Source organism: Panthera onca, chromosome E3 (assembly GCF_046562875.1).
Source record: "Panthera onca isolate mPanOnc1 chromosome E3, mPanOnc1 haplotype 2, whole genome shotgun sequence".
In the NCBI taxonomy this organism is placed as follows: domain Eukaryota; kingdom Metazoa; phylum Chordata; class Mammalia; order Carnivora; family Felidae; genus Panthera; species Panthera onca.
This window is the reverse complement of record NC_138354.1, coordinates 19,170,409-19,183,319: the sequence shown is the minus strand read 5'-3', so window position 1 is coordinate 19,183,319 and position 12,911 is coordinate 19,170,409. Positions and strand designations below refer to the sequence as shown.

The window sequence follows — 12,911 nt, the reverse complement described above, 5'->3', positions numbered from 1 at the left end:
GTCTCTCTCATGTCCACGTTCACACATCCGCGCGTGCGTGCGCGCGCGCGCACACACACACACACACACACACACACACACACAAGGAAGCACATACTTTTGGCTTCTCGAGGCAGCAAGTCAGCACGGAAATGCACAAAGTACTCATTAGGGACACGATTTGCTACGGGCCCAGACTGTCCAAGTTTTACAAGGGTGAACAGGCTCAGCTGTCTAAAACGGTGCTTTTCAAACGATGAATTATGACCCATCCGTATAATAAAATCAGTGTAGTAGTTTGCAAGTCTCCATCTGTGAAAATGCAGTCGAATAGAGTGAAATAGACAATATCAGTATGCATTCCACACTGTAAGAGTTAAGACGGTTTTGTGAAGCTTTGGTTGAAGTGGGTGTTTGGGGTAAAATGCAATGAAAAGTCTGTTCTCCGAACACACAAAATAGACTCTTAAACACAGAGAACAAGGTGGTGGTTGCCAGAGGGGGCAGGGGGATGGACAAAATAGGCAAAGAGGGCTTAAGAGGTACAAACTTCCAGTCATATAAGTAATGCACAAAGATGAAAAGTGGAATATAGGGAATCCAGTCAATAATACTGTTAAAACAGTACGGTGACAGATGTGACGACACCTAACCGTGGTGAGTGCTGAGTAATATGTAGATTTGTCAAATCACTATGTTGCACGCCTGAAATTAATGTAGCATTGTATGTCAACTATACTTCCATAAGTAAAAAAAGAGAGAAGAGGGTGTTCTCCCTGTTGGCAGATTTGAGGAGCATCGGCCTCAAAGGAATCACCTAGTGCCATCTAGTGGTAAAGGCCGTGTCTGCAGTCCAAGAACCACAGACTAGTGATGCGAACATCAAACATGGACGTAAGGGTTGGAGGGGGCCTTGGAACTGACCTGGTCAACCCTGACATCCGATGCCAGAATCCTTCAACAACACCAAGCCACTGCCTGACTACGCACCACAAAGAAGGCACTCACTCCAATGCCCAGCAGCCCTACCTGCTGAAAAGCTGATCGAGTTGCCCCCCTCCACAAGCTCTGCGTTGGACTTACTACCGCCCTCCTCTGGATGACAAGGAGCAGTTTCCCCTCCTCTCAACCGTATCCTCTGTCAAGTTAATACTATTGATTCCATCCAGCCATCTTTGGTGAGTGTCTGCTAAGTGCCAGCCATTGGGGACGCAGTAGTGAACCAGCCACAAAGATAAGGAAGGGCTTGTGACAGATGAAGGACAACAGCATGGAGGACGGACGGACCTACGTTAGAGAATGTGAGAGGGAAAGCCTCTCTGAAAAGGGAATGGGCTGAGTTGGGTGCTTACAGAACTGGAGAGAGCTGTGCAAAAGGCGTTCTAGACAGGAGGAAGAGCAGACGGAAATGCTCTGGACAGGAACCGCCTTGGAATGTTCCAGGAACAGAAAGTCGGTAGGGAGGCTGCAGAACAGCAGGGAAACAGGAGAAACTAGAGAGGCGGGTGGTGGGAGCCAGGGAGAGACCTCTGCAGCCACGTGCAGCGGCCCCAAACCACGGCGAGGTGCACAAACGTAACAGGTGGGGACAGAACACAGACGTATCCGGTCACGAGTCCTTACGACTCCCACTTTCTAATGTCTCCAACATGCGTCTCCTTCTGGTCTCCAGATCTAGAAGACTGCCAGTGGGTTCTGGGAGGAAAAGGATGTCACTGATCTGCCCTTCAGAGTGGCTAACATGAGAAGATTTACAGAGCACTGCTAAGAAGAGTACGGGTCAAAGAACTAGCGGGCACTGCTGATGGGGAGTTCCAAAGGGAGATGGGCAACCCGTTTCAGAGCTTAGAATTCTGTCACCCCTGGGAGCCCAGCTGAACATGGTGGATCCACACAAGGAACCACTAACCGGTCATCTCAGATATGAACTAGAAGGATCAGCCATGCCAAGACGTTCAAGACACCGTGAAGGGAAAAATGTTAGGCCAAAAACCGATGTAGCCAATGTGCCCGTGAACACGTGTATGTGCGTATGTGCGTATCTACAGACAAGTACTAGGGAACTGGCGATTTCTGGTGTGTGTGTCTGTGTGTGTGTGTGTGTGTGTGTTTTAATTTATCTCTATGTTTTAAACTTTTTCTCCATGAACTATATGCCATATTTCATCTAAGACATTATCAATTATAAGACTGAAAAAAGAAAGAAGAAACACTGCCAGTTAGTTAATGTTTTTCTTATTGCTTACAATTTTAATTATGTGCTTGTTGGAAAAAGCCCGTTTGTTTGTTTAATTAGTTTTCAAGTAGGCTCTGTGTGCAACGTGGGGCCTGAGCTCACAACCACATCCAGAGTTGCATGCTCTGTTGACTGAGCCGCCAGACGCTCCTGCAAAAGCCCTTTTATGCTTATTTGAGCGGATTGAAAGGAAATGGATGAATGCAGTAAGAGGGTTAAGTCTTCCCTTCTGGGGTATCTGTGAGTTTCCACACAATATTGACCTTCGGGCCGCCAAGGGCATTGGCAAGGCTGCATCCCCAAGAGATCACCATCATCCTCTCCAACATTTCCTTCCACGCTACCGACCGTCCAGGTGCAGGTTTTGTTACTGAGCCTTTCTTGATCTCATCAGGAGGTATCCATGGATGGTTCTCCAACAGCATCAGGATTTGTGCTCCTTCTGCAAATGGCCCTTAAAAGGCACATGGGCAGAAGCACCCAAGAGCTGACGGTGTAGTCATCCGGCCCTGCCGCAAGCAACAATGACCACATCCACTCGCACAGGTAATGACAACTCTAACGCGACTTGGCAGTGACTGCGGGACACATCGAGAATAAGTCACAGCTGATGGCAAAGACGTAAGAACGTGTGTCACAGCATGGATCAAATACAGTGTTGCCTTCGCCACATGAGCAACAGTGAGCTTAGATATCACAAGCAAAGTAAAAGGCAAATATTAAGTGATGAAAAGTACCTGTGACATCACATAGTAACATCCTGAAAACATAAAGAACTTACGAATCAGTAAGGAAAAAAATCCTAATATCCCAGAAGAAAGGCCAAAAATGGGCAGATCACCAAAGAGCCAAGTGATCACCGAATATACAAAATAAAGAAACCAAAAAATGCAAAATGAAAGCAGAAACAGCAAGCAGTAAATCTGCTATCAAATGAGCAACAAAACCGTTTAATAGAACCTGGCTTTGGTGAGGATGAGAAAGAGGGCAGCTGAGCCGCCAGAACTGTAAACTGTCACTGCCATGCCACGAGGCACTTCGGCTGCTGGTACCCAAAGCTGAAGAGTTATATTTACGCGATGCCCAAACAATCCCACTTCTAGGATTTTACCCTAAGGAAATAGTCAAGAATGAACACAAAAAGGTTTCGGTAAGAACACTGAACCTGGGGTTACGGTATCAGGTGAACAAAGCAAGCTACAAAATTCTATGTACAGAATGTTCCCAATTCTGTTAGATGAATGCGTACATTCACGTACACGTGAATATACATACATGTACAGTATACATATCAAGACTTCCCAGAGTAGGCACCAAAAGGTGAACAGTGGTCGCCTCTACACTGACGCTGTGCACCTAGCGCTGCTGTCTGTCTGTCCCCACCACAGTCCTCTGTTGCCCAAACCCAGAAAATATCCCCTCTCTTTGTGTATCCTGACTTTGTTTAAAACCCAAAGAATCAAAAATCTCAGATTTGGGAAGACCTATTTCGCAGTCTTCGGTCAATCCCTCTTGCTTTTGAAATTTTCATGACATTCACATACCACCTGTTCAGTGTAACATTTCTCTAAATCAACTCGCTTTTTTTTAGTACTCGGATCTGACGTGCTACCTGGGATTTTCTTCTAACACACACTATAATAAATACCTACCTATTAAAATTTCAAACATCTGTGTGCCACCTAAAGTCATTTCACATTCCTTCCGTGGGAAACACTGATCTGGGCCGACCGCCTACTCACTCGAGAGCATTTGCTGACTCTGCCCTATAGGCATGAGTACCACCTGCAACAGGAAAGGGGTGACATGCTCACCGCCAGGGATTTCTTCACCTGAAGGAAAGGGCAGGGGCCCTCCGCGCTCTCCCAGCCAGTGAGGATCAAGGCCAGGTTCATTTTACTTCTATCAACCCTCCTGAGAGCTGACTACAATGCCAGGCATCATTGCAAATGCTTGACCGATAGGAACGGAACGCCTACAACCCTCATAATGACCCCCCGTGGAAGGCACTGCTTTACAGACTGAGGTGAAGGTCGGTCCCTCAAGCTGCGGAACCTTGTAGAAAATGTCATTCTATTGCTTTTCAAACCTATTTACCCACCTGGATTTGGATCCCTCCCCCGACACTTCAGTTGCTCAAATGATATCTGTGTGTGTGTGTATGTGTGTGTGTTTACGTGTGTGTGTGTATATATGTACACACATATGTATATACATTAAACATATATGTATGTAACGTATGCACGCATACACATACATACAACGTACTTAAATGCAATTGCAAAAATCAATCCGATACTCTTAGCATCAATTTTTAAGTTTGAAATCGGAACTACCTACTGCATACTAGCCTAAGATACTGCTCTACCTCTTATTGTTAATTTTATTGTTCTTTTTTTTAGTCTCATTTTTTTTTTTTTGTTTCTATTTCTTGGTAGTTTTATTCTTGGTTATACATGGAAGGCAGGAAGCAAAGTCTTAAGGGCAACAGACTTTGTACCTAAACAGACTTTCACTTTGTTTCCTTTCTTGTGAGCTCTGTTGCTTTCTTAAGTAGATCCATAGGCCTCTGTGCCCCCACCTATAAAATGAAGTCGCTTCCAGGGCAGGCCACACAAACCTTCTCTGTAACTCTTGGTAGAGCCCTAGAAATACTGCTACTATTCATCGGCCATTACTGGGGGATCCTGCCCTCTGCCAGTTTTCAAGGCGCACAGATGAAAAAGTACCCAGAGTTTCAGGACACTGGCCGACGTAACAGACCTCCCCCGCTCCTCGACATCACCCCAGTGTCAGAGGTGGATGGGGGTTCCACACCTCCCTGCAGGTTTCCCAGCCCTTGGTAGCCTCACAGCATGTGGTACCACAGCAGGGTCTCCCCAACACCTGGAACGTTGATGCCTTCCGGCCCACTGGAGAAAGTCCAGTGACCCCGTTAGCCCAGGGCTTGATGTGGCCACAACTGCTCCTGGAGAGACCATGAGGACGTCAGGAATGGAGCTGTGGACAGGAGCTGGGATAGAGTTAAGGGAAAATGAAGCCATCTGAGCCATCAGATTGGGGTACGTGGTGCCCCTCGTATCAATCTTAAACACAGGTGCCAGGGTTGGTAAGGCCTGGCACAGATGAGGTCCCCAGGACCCAGGTGGGTAGCAGGTAACCCAGATGGGACCAGGGCCCTTCAGGAGCGAAGGACTGCGGTTTTCAAGCCTCCCGTCACTCTGTTCCCCTGTGTTTTCAGGGCCAATTTCTTGGCCCCTAAGTAACCTGCATCCTTCCTCGTACCTGCCTCTTTCCTATCAGAGGGAGAATGGGCTGGTAAAGCTAGAAGTCCTGGTGGTGACGGTTAACCCTTCTGGGTTTCTATAATCCTTTCCCGAACTTTTCCAGATCCCTCGGGCCAGGAGGCGAACTAGTGACTCAGAGTACTCAAGCCTACTTTGCCAGCAGGGCGCATCATCCCCATTGTGCAGGAGAGGCTCAGGGAAGGAACGTCACTTTCAGGGGCCCAGGTTCCAGATTTTCTGATTCTCTCTTTATCACCCCCCTGATTGGATCCACCCACTACGTTCACAGAGCTGCCTTGCTAACAACCCTCCCCACTTTAGAGAGCAGCTGAGGCCTGGAGGGAAGTGACTTGCCCAGGGTCACATGGCTTGCAAAGAGATTGAGACCCAAACGGATGGACAGGGATGTCTTATCAGCTGCCTGTCTACCCAGGTAGCTGAAGAAGGGGCGGGGACTGTGGATGAGGCGCTGGGTCCTTGCTGGGCTCCCTGTGTGGTATGAAGAAGGCTCTGCTGTGGCCAGGACAGCCATCCCTAATAACCGTGCCCTAGCTTGAGGTCGCCCACTAAGGTGGGCATCAGAAACCCACGTGTAAGCCCCCACTTGATAGGGCCTAACGGGTCTCTTCTGTGGGGGGAGGATCTGCTGGGAAACAGAGAAAGGGGTTGAGAGGCAGCAGCACCGCAGCGAAGGCTGGGGACCAGGAGAGACAGCTCATGCCTCCAGATCTGCCTTCAGCAAGCCCCTCTCTCCTGCTCTGTGCCTCAGTTTCCTCACCTGTAAAACAGGGTTGAGTTCTAAGCTTTTTCCTCACAAAAGGTCCCCTGATTTTGCTCCCTCGAGCTTGCAGTTTGAAAGATGTCATGTCACTGCTGTGTAAGTGTCATGTCAGTTTCGGTTCCCCACCAGCCATACTGATACTGACAGTAAGGTGGCGTGTTGTTGTGGTTGACTAGAAAAGACAAATCCTGAGTAACCGTGGCAAGGGCCTTGAGCGGCTCAGACCCTGCCAGCTCTGCGAAGGAGCTGGAAAAGAGTAGGCTCACAGCCCACATCAGCATGGGGGCTCCCACCCACCAAGGCCTGTTCCTGTGGTCTAGGGTATTTGGAGGCATTCCCCGGCTCCTGCTATGGGCCAATCTCACAAGGTAACTGAGGGGGAAGCTCAAGGGCAGGTCACTTCAGCAGACCCAGCATTCAGGTGGCCATCAGAGTCTGAGAGGTACCAGAAAATAAAGCCATTTTATTATTTTTTATCTGCCATCGTGGCCTGGGGAGAAGGGTACGACTGGAAGGGAGGGAGGTGATGCTGCGGCCCCAGCTGAGGCCCTCGGGTCCTCTACTTGGCCTGGACGGTCTCCTCCAGACTCTCCAAGCGCTTCTGTAGCTCCCGCACTGTGGCCTGGAGCTTCTTCATTTCCTCCTCCAGCCGGTGTATGGCGTCCTGGGGGACCCATCGTTGCGTGAGTCCCAGCTCCATCCCGGGCTCCCCTGACCCTGGCAGCCCCCCACCCCCCTACCAAGAGCCCCAGGGCCTGGCCCTTCTGTCTCTCAGCTTGTTGCTGCCCAGACAGCTGCAGGCCAATAAGCTTGAAACCTGTTTTCTGAGGCCTCAGGATTACCCACTCCCGGCCCCCAAAGGATCCCCAACGTTGGCGTGTGAGGCGGCCCAAACACCAGCCACCTTCCACGGGGACAATGACTCCATCCATCAGTAGCAGCCCCTCCCCTATAGGTCTTCTCGTCCTGCCTCCCAGGTTCCTGTCCACTTCTCACCGAGCTGGGGGTACCACCGGCCTCTGGTGCTGCCTTTCTGCGCCCTGTGTCCAGGCCCCGGTTGACCCTCAGCTCTCGGCTCTTTGGGGGCACATAGCCATCCTTGAGGGAAATGAGGAGGGGCCCGGCATCCTGGCCCTTCAGCCACTCCTCAGCCGTGAGGGCAGCGTCAGGCCCCGCGGTGGGTGGGTAAAGGTCCTCCTGGAACAGGTCCGACTGTGGGCAAGGCCAAGACTGGGTAAGCGAGTGCTTGGGCCACACCACCACCACCCAGCAAGTGTGTGAGGTCAGTGCCTGGCCCGCAGCCCAGGAAGGGACATGGGAGCATCACCTTTCTAGGCACTGTCATGGCAATGGGCTCACACCTCCGCTCGTGCAGCTTGTAGAACCTGTGGAAACAAGAAGGTGAGCAGCGCCTGCGGCATGGGGGCGGCTGGAATCCAAGGTCGGCACGGGGTCAGCACTGCCCAGGGAGCATGCTCGGGGCAGGGGCAGGGGTCAGTCACCTGGCAATCTCACACTTGTTCACCTCCAGGCCGCGTTTGGGCATGTAGCCCATGCCCCGCTGGGACTCCTTGGAACTGAACATGGAGAGATAGTGCAGATATGGGGCCTCGGAAGTGATCTCGAAGTACCGGATGGAGCTGTCACCCTGCAGGTGGCGCGTGCAAACCCCGGGATCAGCACCGACAGATCCCTCTTGCCTGGTCCTCTCCAAGCCCCCCGCCCCCGCCCCCGCCCCCCCCCTCCCTCCACAAGCTGCTGCCCGACTGGGACACCTTGCCACAGAGGTAGACTATGTTGGTGTCGGGGTCAAAGAAGGGCAGCAGGACGCCACTGCTCGTGTCCAGTTCCTGCAGGGACAGTGGCTCCTCCAGGTGCTTCTGTAGAGATGGGTGAGACAGGGAACAATGAGCTGGGCCAAGTCAGGCCTGTGAAGCCCACCGGGCAGAGACTCGGGGAAGGCCCTCACAGAACAACCAGCGGAACCCCCCATCCCACAGAGGGTAAACTGAGGCCCATGGCTGCGTGGGATCATGCAAGTGGCAGGGCGAGGACTAAGCCTCCAGTCCTGTCTGATCGCCGCTCCCCACCTGGCACTCACCGTGTCCCACAGCGCCACCTGCCGCTCACTCATGCGGCTGAAGCCTGTGGTCAGGATCTTCCCATCAGATACAAACACGGCGCGCACAGGCCGGGTCCCCTCATGGGGACGGTCCTTCTCCTGGAAGGAAAGGGAGGTGGTCAGTCAGTACCCGCACACTCATCCTAACGACCAGACTCCAGCTGAGAGCAAGGCAGGGCAGCATCTAGGGACCCGGCTGGTGGTGTGTACAAGGGTAAATGTCCTAGGGTCAAGGGGCACGATACATGGCAACTCACAGCTACAACAGTGCCTTTGCGGGGCTCGATGATGCGCACGCGCTTGTCGCGGCAGGAGGTGCAAATGAGCGCGCCATCTCGGCTCCAGTCCACACTGTAGATTGTGTCCGGGTGCACGTCCGAGCCGAGCGTCAGCACAGCCGCCCCGGTGCCCACGTCCCACACCAGGATCACGTTGTCGCAACCTGGGTGATATCCCCACTGTCAGAAGCCACGAGCCTCGCTGTCACGTGACCAGCCCGCCCCTCCTCTTCCCCCAGGCACCTGCACTGAGCAGCACATTCTGGGCTGTGGGGTGCCAGGCCACGATGCCCACGCGCTTGGTGTGGCCCTCCAGGGTGACGACAGGCTCCCTCAGGGGCAGCGTCAGGCCCCCATCAGGGATCTCCCACACCTGCAGAGAGGGGGCAAGTGAGACTTGGGGGCTCCAAATATCACATCTGGTGCTGGAGCTCTCCCGGCCCCCATGTCCCCCCCATCACTCACCATGACTGTGCAATCCTCAGAGCCACTGGCAATGACATTATCATTGTGTGGGCACCAGGCGATGTCCAGCACCGGGGCTGTGTGGCCACAGACCATGGGCGCGTTCTTGTCCACACGTCCAGTCTAGAGAGCACAGCAGGATTCTGAGGGAGGTGTTTTTGCTCTCCAAACCTGATCCAACCTCCCCAGACCCTTTCAGAGAGGCACAGAGGAAGGCAGTGGGGTCCCTGTCCAGGCAGCTCAGAAGGGCTGGCCACAAGTAGTGCAGGAAGGGGATGCCACACCGGGCCCTGGTCCTGCCTTAGTGTTAGACCCTGGCCAAGGTCCTGACATCTCACCTATGCCCTGGGGCTGGCCCCCGCCCCCTTCCCTGAGTGAAGCTTCCAGGGGATGACAGGCCAAGGCTCTAGGGAGGGGAGGTTGCATTAAGATTAGGGTTCCCCAAGGAAGTGTGGGGATGGGGATGGAGATGAGTCCTTCCAAAAGGACAAGGACCAGGAAAGGCCATCATAATTGGCCCCAGGCAGGAGCAGAGGTTTGGAAATGGCCGCTTCCGGGGACGGCTGCTGCCTCGGCAGGGCTTCCTGTGTGAAGAGCGCACCCAGCTCTCACCCCACAACCACTTCCTCTTCTCTCTGCTTCCATCGGCCCTTTTAAGGTAACATCTTAGGGCCGATCTCCCCTTCCTGTCTCACCCCCCAAGAGCACAGGAGTGTGCTGGGGGTGGGGGTCAGCAGAGCGGATGGGGGTGGCTGTGAGCAGGACCAGAGGAAAGGCAGGTTTGGGGGAGGAGAGAGGGCCTCTTACACCCTCCCTGCCTGCAGCAGGGGGGGCCAGGGCTCAGGCAGGCCCAGGCCCAGAGCCACCCCTACCCTGAGAGCACCGCTGGGTCTCCCCTCTCCCCACGGAGCCCTCTCTGTGCTCCACAGGGGCATCAGGCTTGGGAGACCAGGCCCTGGGTCTGCAGGACTCGCCGTGTGACCTTTCTGGTGTCATCTGAGCTCCAGTTTCCATGCGACCACTACATGTAGGAGCTGGAGGAGGCGTAAGGCTCATGTGGCCCAGCTCAGTTTTACAGATGACAACGCTGCAGCCCGGGGAGGCTCAGCAACAGCCATCAGGACCCCCAAGGGGCCAGAGGCCCCCTCAAGTGGAACACTGCTGCTCCAGGGGCTCACCTTGCCCAGGGGTAGCACCAGGAAGGCCCCTCCCCCGCTGGCCTCACAGATCAGGGCAACGAACTTGGGGTTGACAGCACAAAAGCCACTGTCCCAGGTGGTCTGTGAGACGCGCACATCCTCATAGCACTGGTCGGCCTTGGCTGGCTGTCCAAACACGTGGCGGAACTTGCTGGAGCGGACCACCTGCCGGCTCATCCTGGGGGGCGGGGAACGTGGGGTTTGAGGGCTTTGAAGGGAGCTTCAGGTCGACTCTGACCTTAGAGTGTCCTCTGTGCCCCCCAGAACACCCCTCCGCCTGGCCTTTAAGGTCTCAGCTAATTCATCTCCCTGGGCTCCCTGCCCCCTCCACCGTAACTGCCATCCTGTTGCCCTCATGCTCGCCTTCCTCACCCCTTCTCCCCCCCCCCCCCCCACCTAACCTGCAAGGCCAACCTTCTCTACCCACACCAGGCCTCATGTCTGTACCCTCAGCCTCTAGGGCAGAGCCTGATATGGGGTAGCACCAAGTGCCGATTTGTCGACCGCTGGCGGACACAACCCTTCCTCTCTGAGGCCTCACTCCCACACTCTGGGGGCTTCAGTGTAGACAGCCTGGAGGGTGGGTTCGCTCAGTCACAGCAGCCAGGCCTCACATCCTTCACACCTACATGGGGAGCTTCCTGAAGGCAGGGACAGGGCTGGCCCCCCATCGCCTGCTGGCACGGGGCTCCACAGACACAGGGAAGCAGCGTGCGGGCCTGCCTGGGAGGCAGGTCCTTGGGGTCAAGACAGCTTCCCCAACAGGTCTCTGGACACCAGAAACAGGCAGATGGCTTGGGTCCTACTATCTCCTTCCCACACCGCTGCTTCTAGAGTCTGCCTAAGCAGGTGCCCTTAAATACCGTCTCCACCTGCACTGAAACTATCCACAGGGAGAGGCGGCGCTGACTTCTCTGAGGTCCAGTGAGGACGGTTCCCCCCACAGTGGCTGGGCGGAGAGTGATTAAAGCCAAGGGGACTGCCTCTGGCTCCCCAGGTTCCAGACCCCATCCTGACGCCCACCTGCATCACCTTCCTGCTGAGCCGCGGGGCCATGCTGCCCGCTCAGAGGGCGCCCTGCCAGGCCTCCACTCCACCCGCCCAGCTTCACCCCTTCTCACCCAGGCACCCCCCCGCCCCGGCCTGGCCTGGGAGGTTCCAGGAGGCTCCGGGGCCACCTGCCCAAAGAGCAGGTGAGGAGCATTGTGAGAAGGAGCAGTCTGGAAACAGGGGGATCAGTCCCAGGAGAGAGACCTGGGCCTGGGGAGAGGGGAGCCCCAAAACCGAGGCTGGGGGACAGGAAGCCGTCGCCCCACCCTGCCTCCTCCCCCACCGCAGGTACCAGGCCCAGAAACCGCGGAAAGGGGAACTTGGTCTTTTCTTGTTTTGCTCTCAACCCCTTCCTGTCTCCAGGCTCAGGGCAGCTGCTCGGCGCACCCCACCCTGTCCCCACCCCCACCCCCGATGCCCGTTCCGGGGAGCGTCAGGCCTCCGGCTCCCCCACCTCCATCTTGGCTGCGGTGGTCCCTCACCCTGGCCTGCTCACAGCGCCCTGGGACACGCGGATGGGCCCTCCCACGCACGCCCACCCCCGGGGCCAGTCCCCTCCACGGCGGCGCGGACGGTGGGCTCTCTCCCACCCCCGGGCGGCGCGCGACAGCCCGGCCGCCCCCACAGCCGGCTTCCGCCAAGCTCACGCCGGCCCCACAGGTGGCCCGGGGCAGGGATGCCTAGTCCCTTGCCCGGGGACCCAGGCTTACCTGCCGCTGAGAGATGAGTGACCCCCCCCCAAAAGGAGGAGGGAGAGGAGGAGGAGGAAGAGGAGGAGGAGGAGGAAGGAGCCGGCGGAGCCAGAGACTGCCCGCTGAGGATGCTCTTGTCAAGACAATGAATGAGAAGCGGCGGCTGCCCGCCTCCTTCGGGGTGGCAGCGCCCCTTTGGGCGGAGCTCTTAAAGGGGATAGCCCTTCTCCGGGAGGAGGCACCGCCCCCCCTCCCCCCCCCCGCCCCCCGCCCGCGGCCGCCCTCCCTCCGCCCCGCTCGGCCTCGCCTGCCAATTCCGAACCCAAACAGATGCTGCCGGCCAGTCGCTGACAATCTCATGGGCGCTTTTGTAATGTCAAAATGCAAAAATACCCTGTTCCTTCTTCCCTCCCTCAGTCCGCTCCCAGCCCACTCACCATCCTGTCCCTGGCGTTCGTAGAAGCTCCCATCAGCCCCCCCCCCCCCCCCGCCCACCCCCAGCTAAGGCTGAGCTGCCTTCCGCAACCCCACCCCCACCCCCGCCCCCGCCAGACAAGGAATGGAGGGGGAGGGGCTCGTCCAGGCTCCTGCACTTACAAACGGTGGCCTCGGGAGGGTCACCACCTCTCCCATCTCGTGTCTTCGTCCGGGAGCGCCTCCGCCCCGCCTGCCTCGCGGAGAACGAATGAGATAACTCTGGCATCACGGAGGCTTCTTCGTGCCCGGGTTGCAGAGGTGAATGAGTCAGGGAGGGTCAGGTTCCTGGCCCGCAGAGAGCTCTCAGCCTGTCGGAGGGAGGGGAGCGAACGAACGACGGCTCCA

The 12,911-nt window shown here is 55.7% G+C and overlaps 1 protein-coding gene across 3 annotated transcripts; it reads right to left on the bottom strand.

Moving 5' to 3' along the window:
• Positions 1-6,726: 6,726 nt before the first annotated feature.
• Positions 6,727-12,711, bottom strand: CORO1A (coronin 1A). Of its 3 annotated transcripts, none has more exons than XM_078439765.2 (11): positions 12,687-12,711; positions 10,327-10,525; positions 9,149-9,271; positions 8,927-9,056; positions 8,663-8,847; positions 8,385-8,504; positions 8,059-8,163; positions 7,786-7,931; positions 7,611-7,668; positions 7,280-7,495; positions 6,727-6,947 (listed from the first exon to the last, which is right to left on the bottom strand). In XM_078439765.2, exons 2-11 carry the CDS (start codon positions 10,522-10,524, stop codon positions 6,843-6,845), a joined length of 1,386 nt encoding a protein of 461 aa, XP_078295891.1. In that variant the 5' UTR covers position 10,525; positions 12,687-12,711; the 3' UTR covers positions 6,727-6,842. The 3 variants fall into 3 exon arrangements, with proteins under 3 accessions (XP_078295891.1, XP_060484767.1, XP_060484768.1); XM_060628784.2 differs by lacking the exon at positions 12,687-12,711 and adding an exon at positions 12,108-12,269; XM_060628785.3 differs by lacking the exon at positions 12,687-12,711 and adding an exon at positions 12,108-12,269 and having other exon boundaries at positions 7,301-7,495.
• Positions 12,712-12,911: the final 200 nt, after the last annotated feature.

What these genes read in the sequence shown, in the direction of transcription:
- CORO1A (XM_078439765.2), bottom strand. Translation starts at nt 10,524, where the DNA reads ATGAGCCGGCAGGTGGTCCGCTCCAGCAAGTTCCGCCACGTGTTTGGA. An exon ending in CTGAGGATTGCACAGTCATG is followed by an intron (nt 9,057 to 9,148) that starts GTGAGTGATGGG and finishes CCCTCTCTGCAG; the next exon opens with GTGTGGGAGATCCCTGATGG. An exon ending in CCGGTGGTACCCCCAGCTCG is followed by an intron (nt 6,948 to 7,279) that starts GTGAGAAGTGGA and finishes TGGGTCCCCCAG; the next exon opens with GACGCCATACACCGGCTGGA.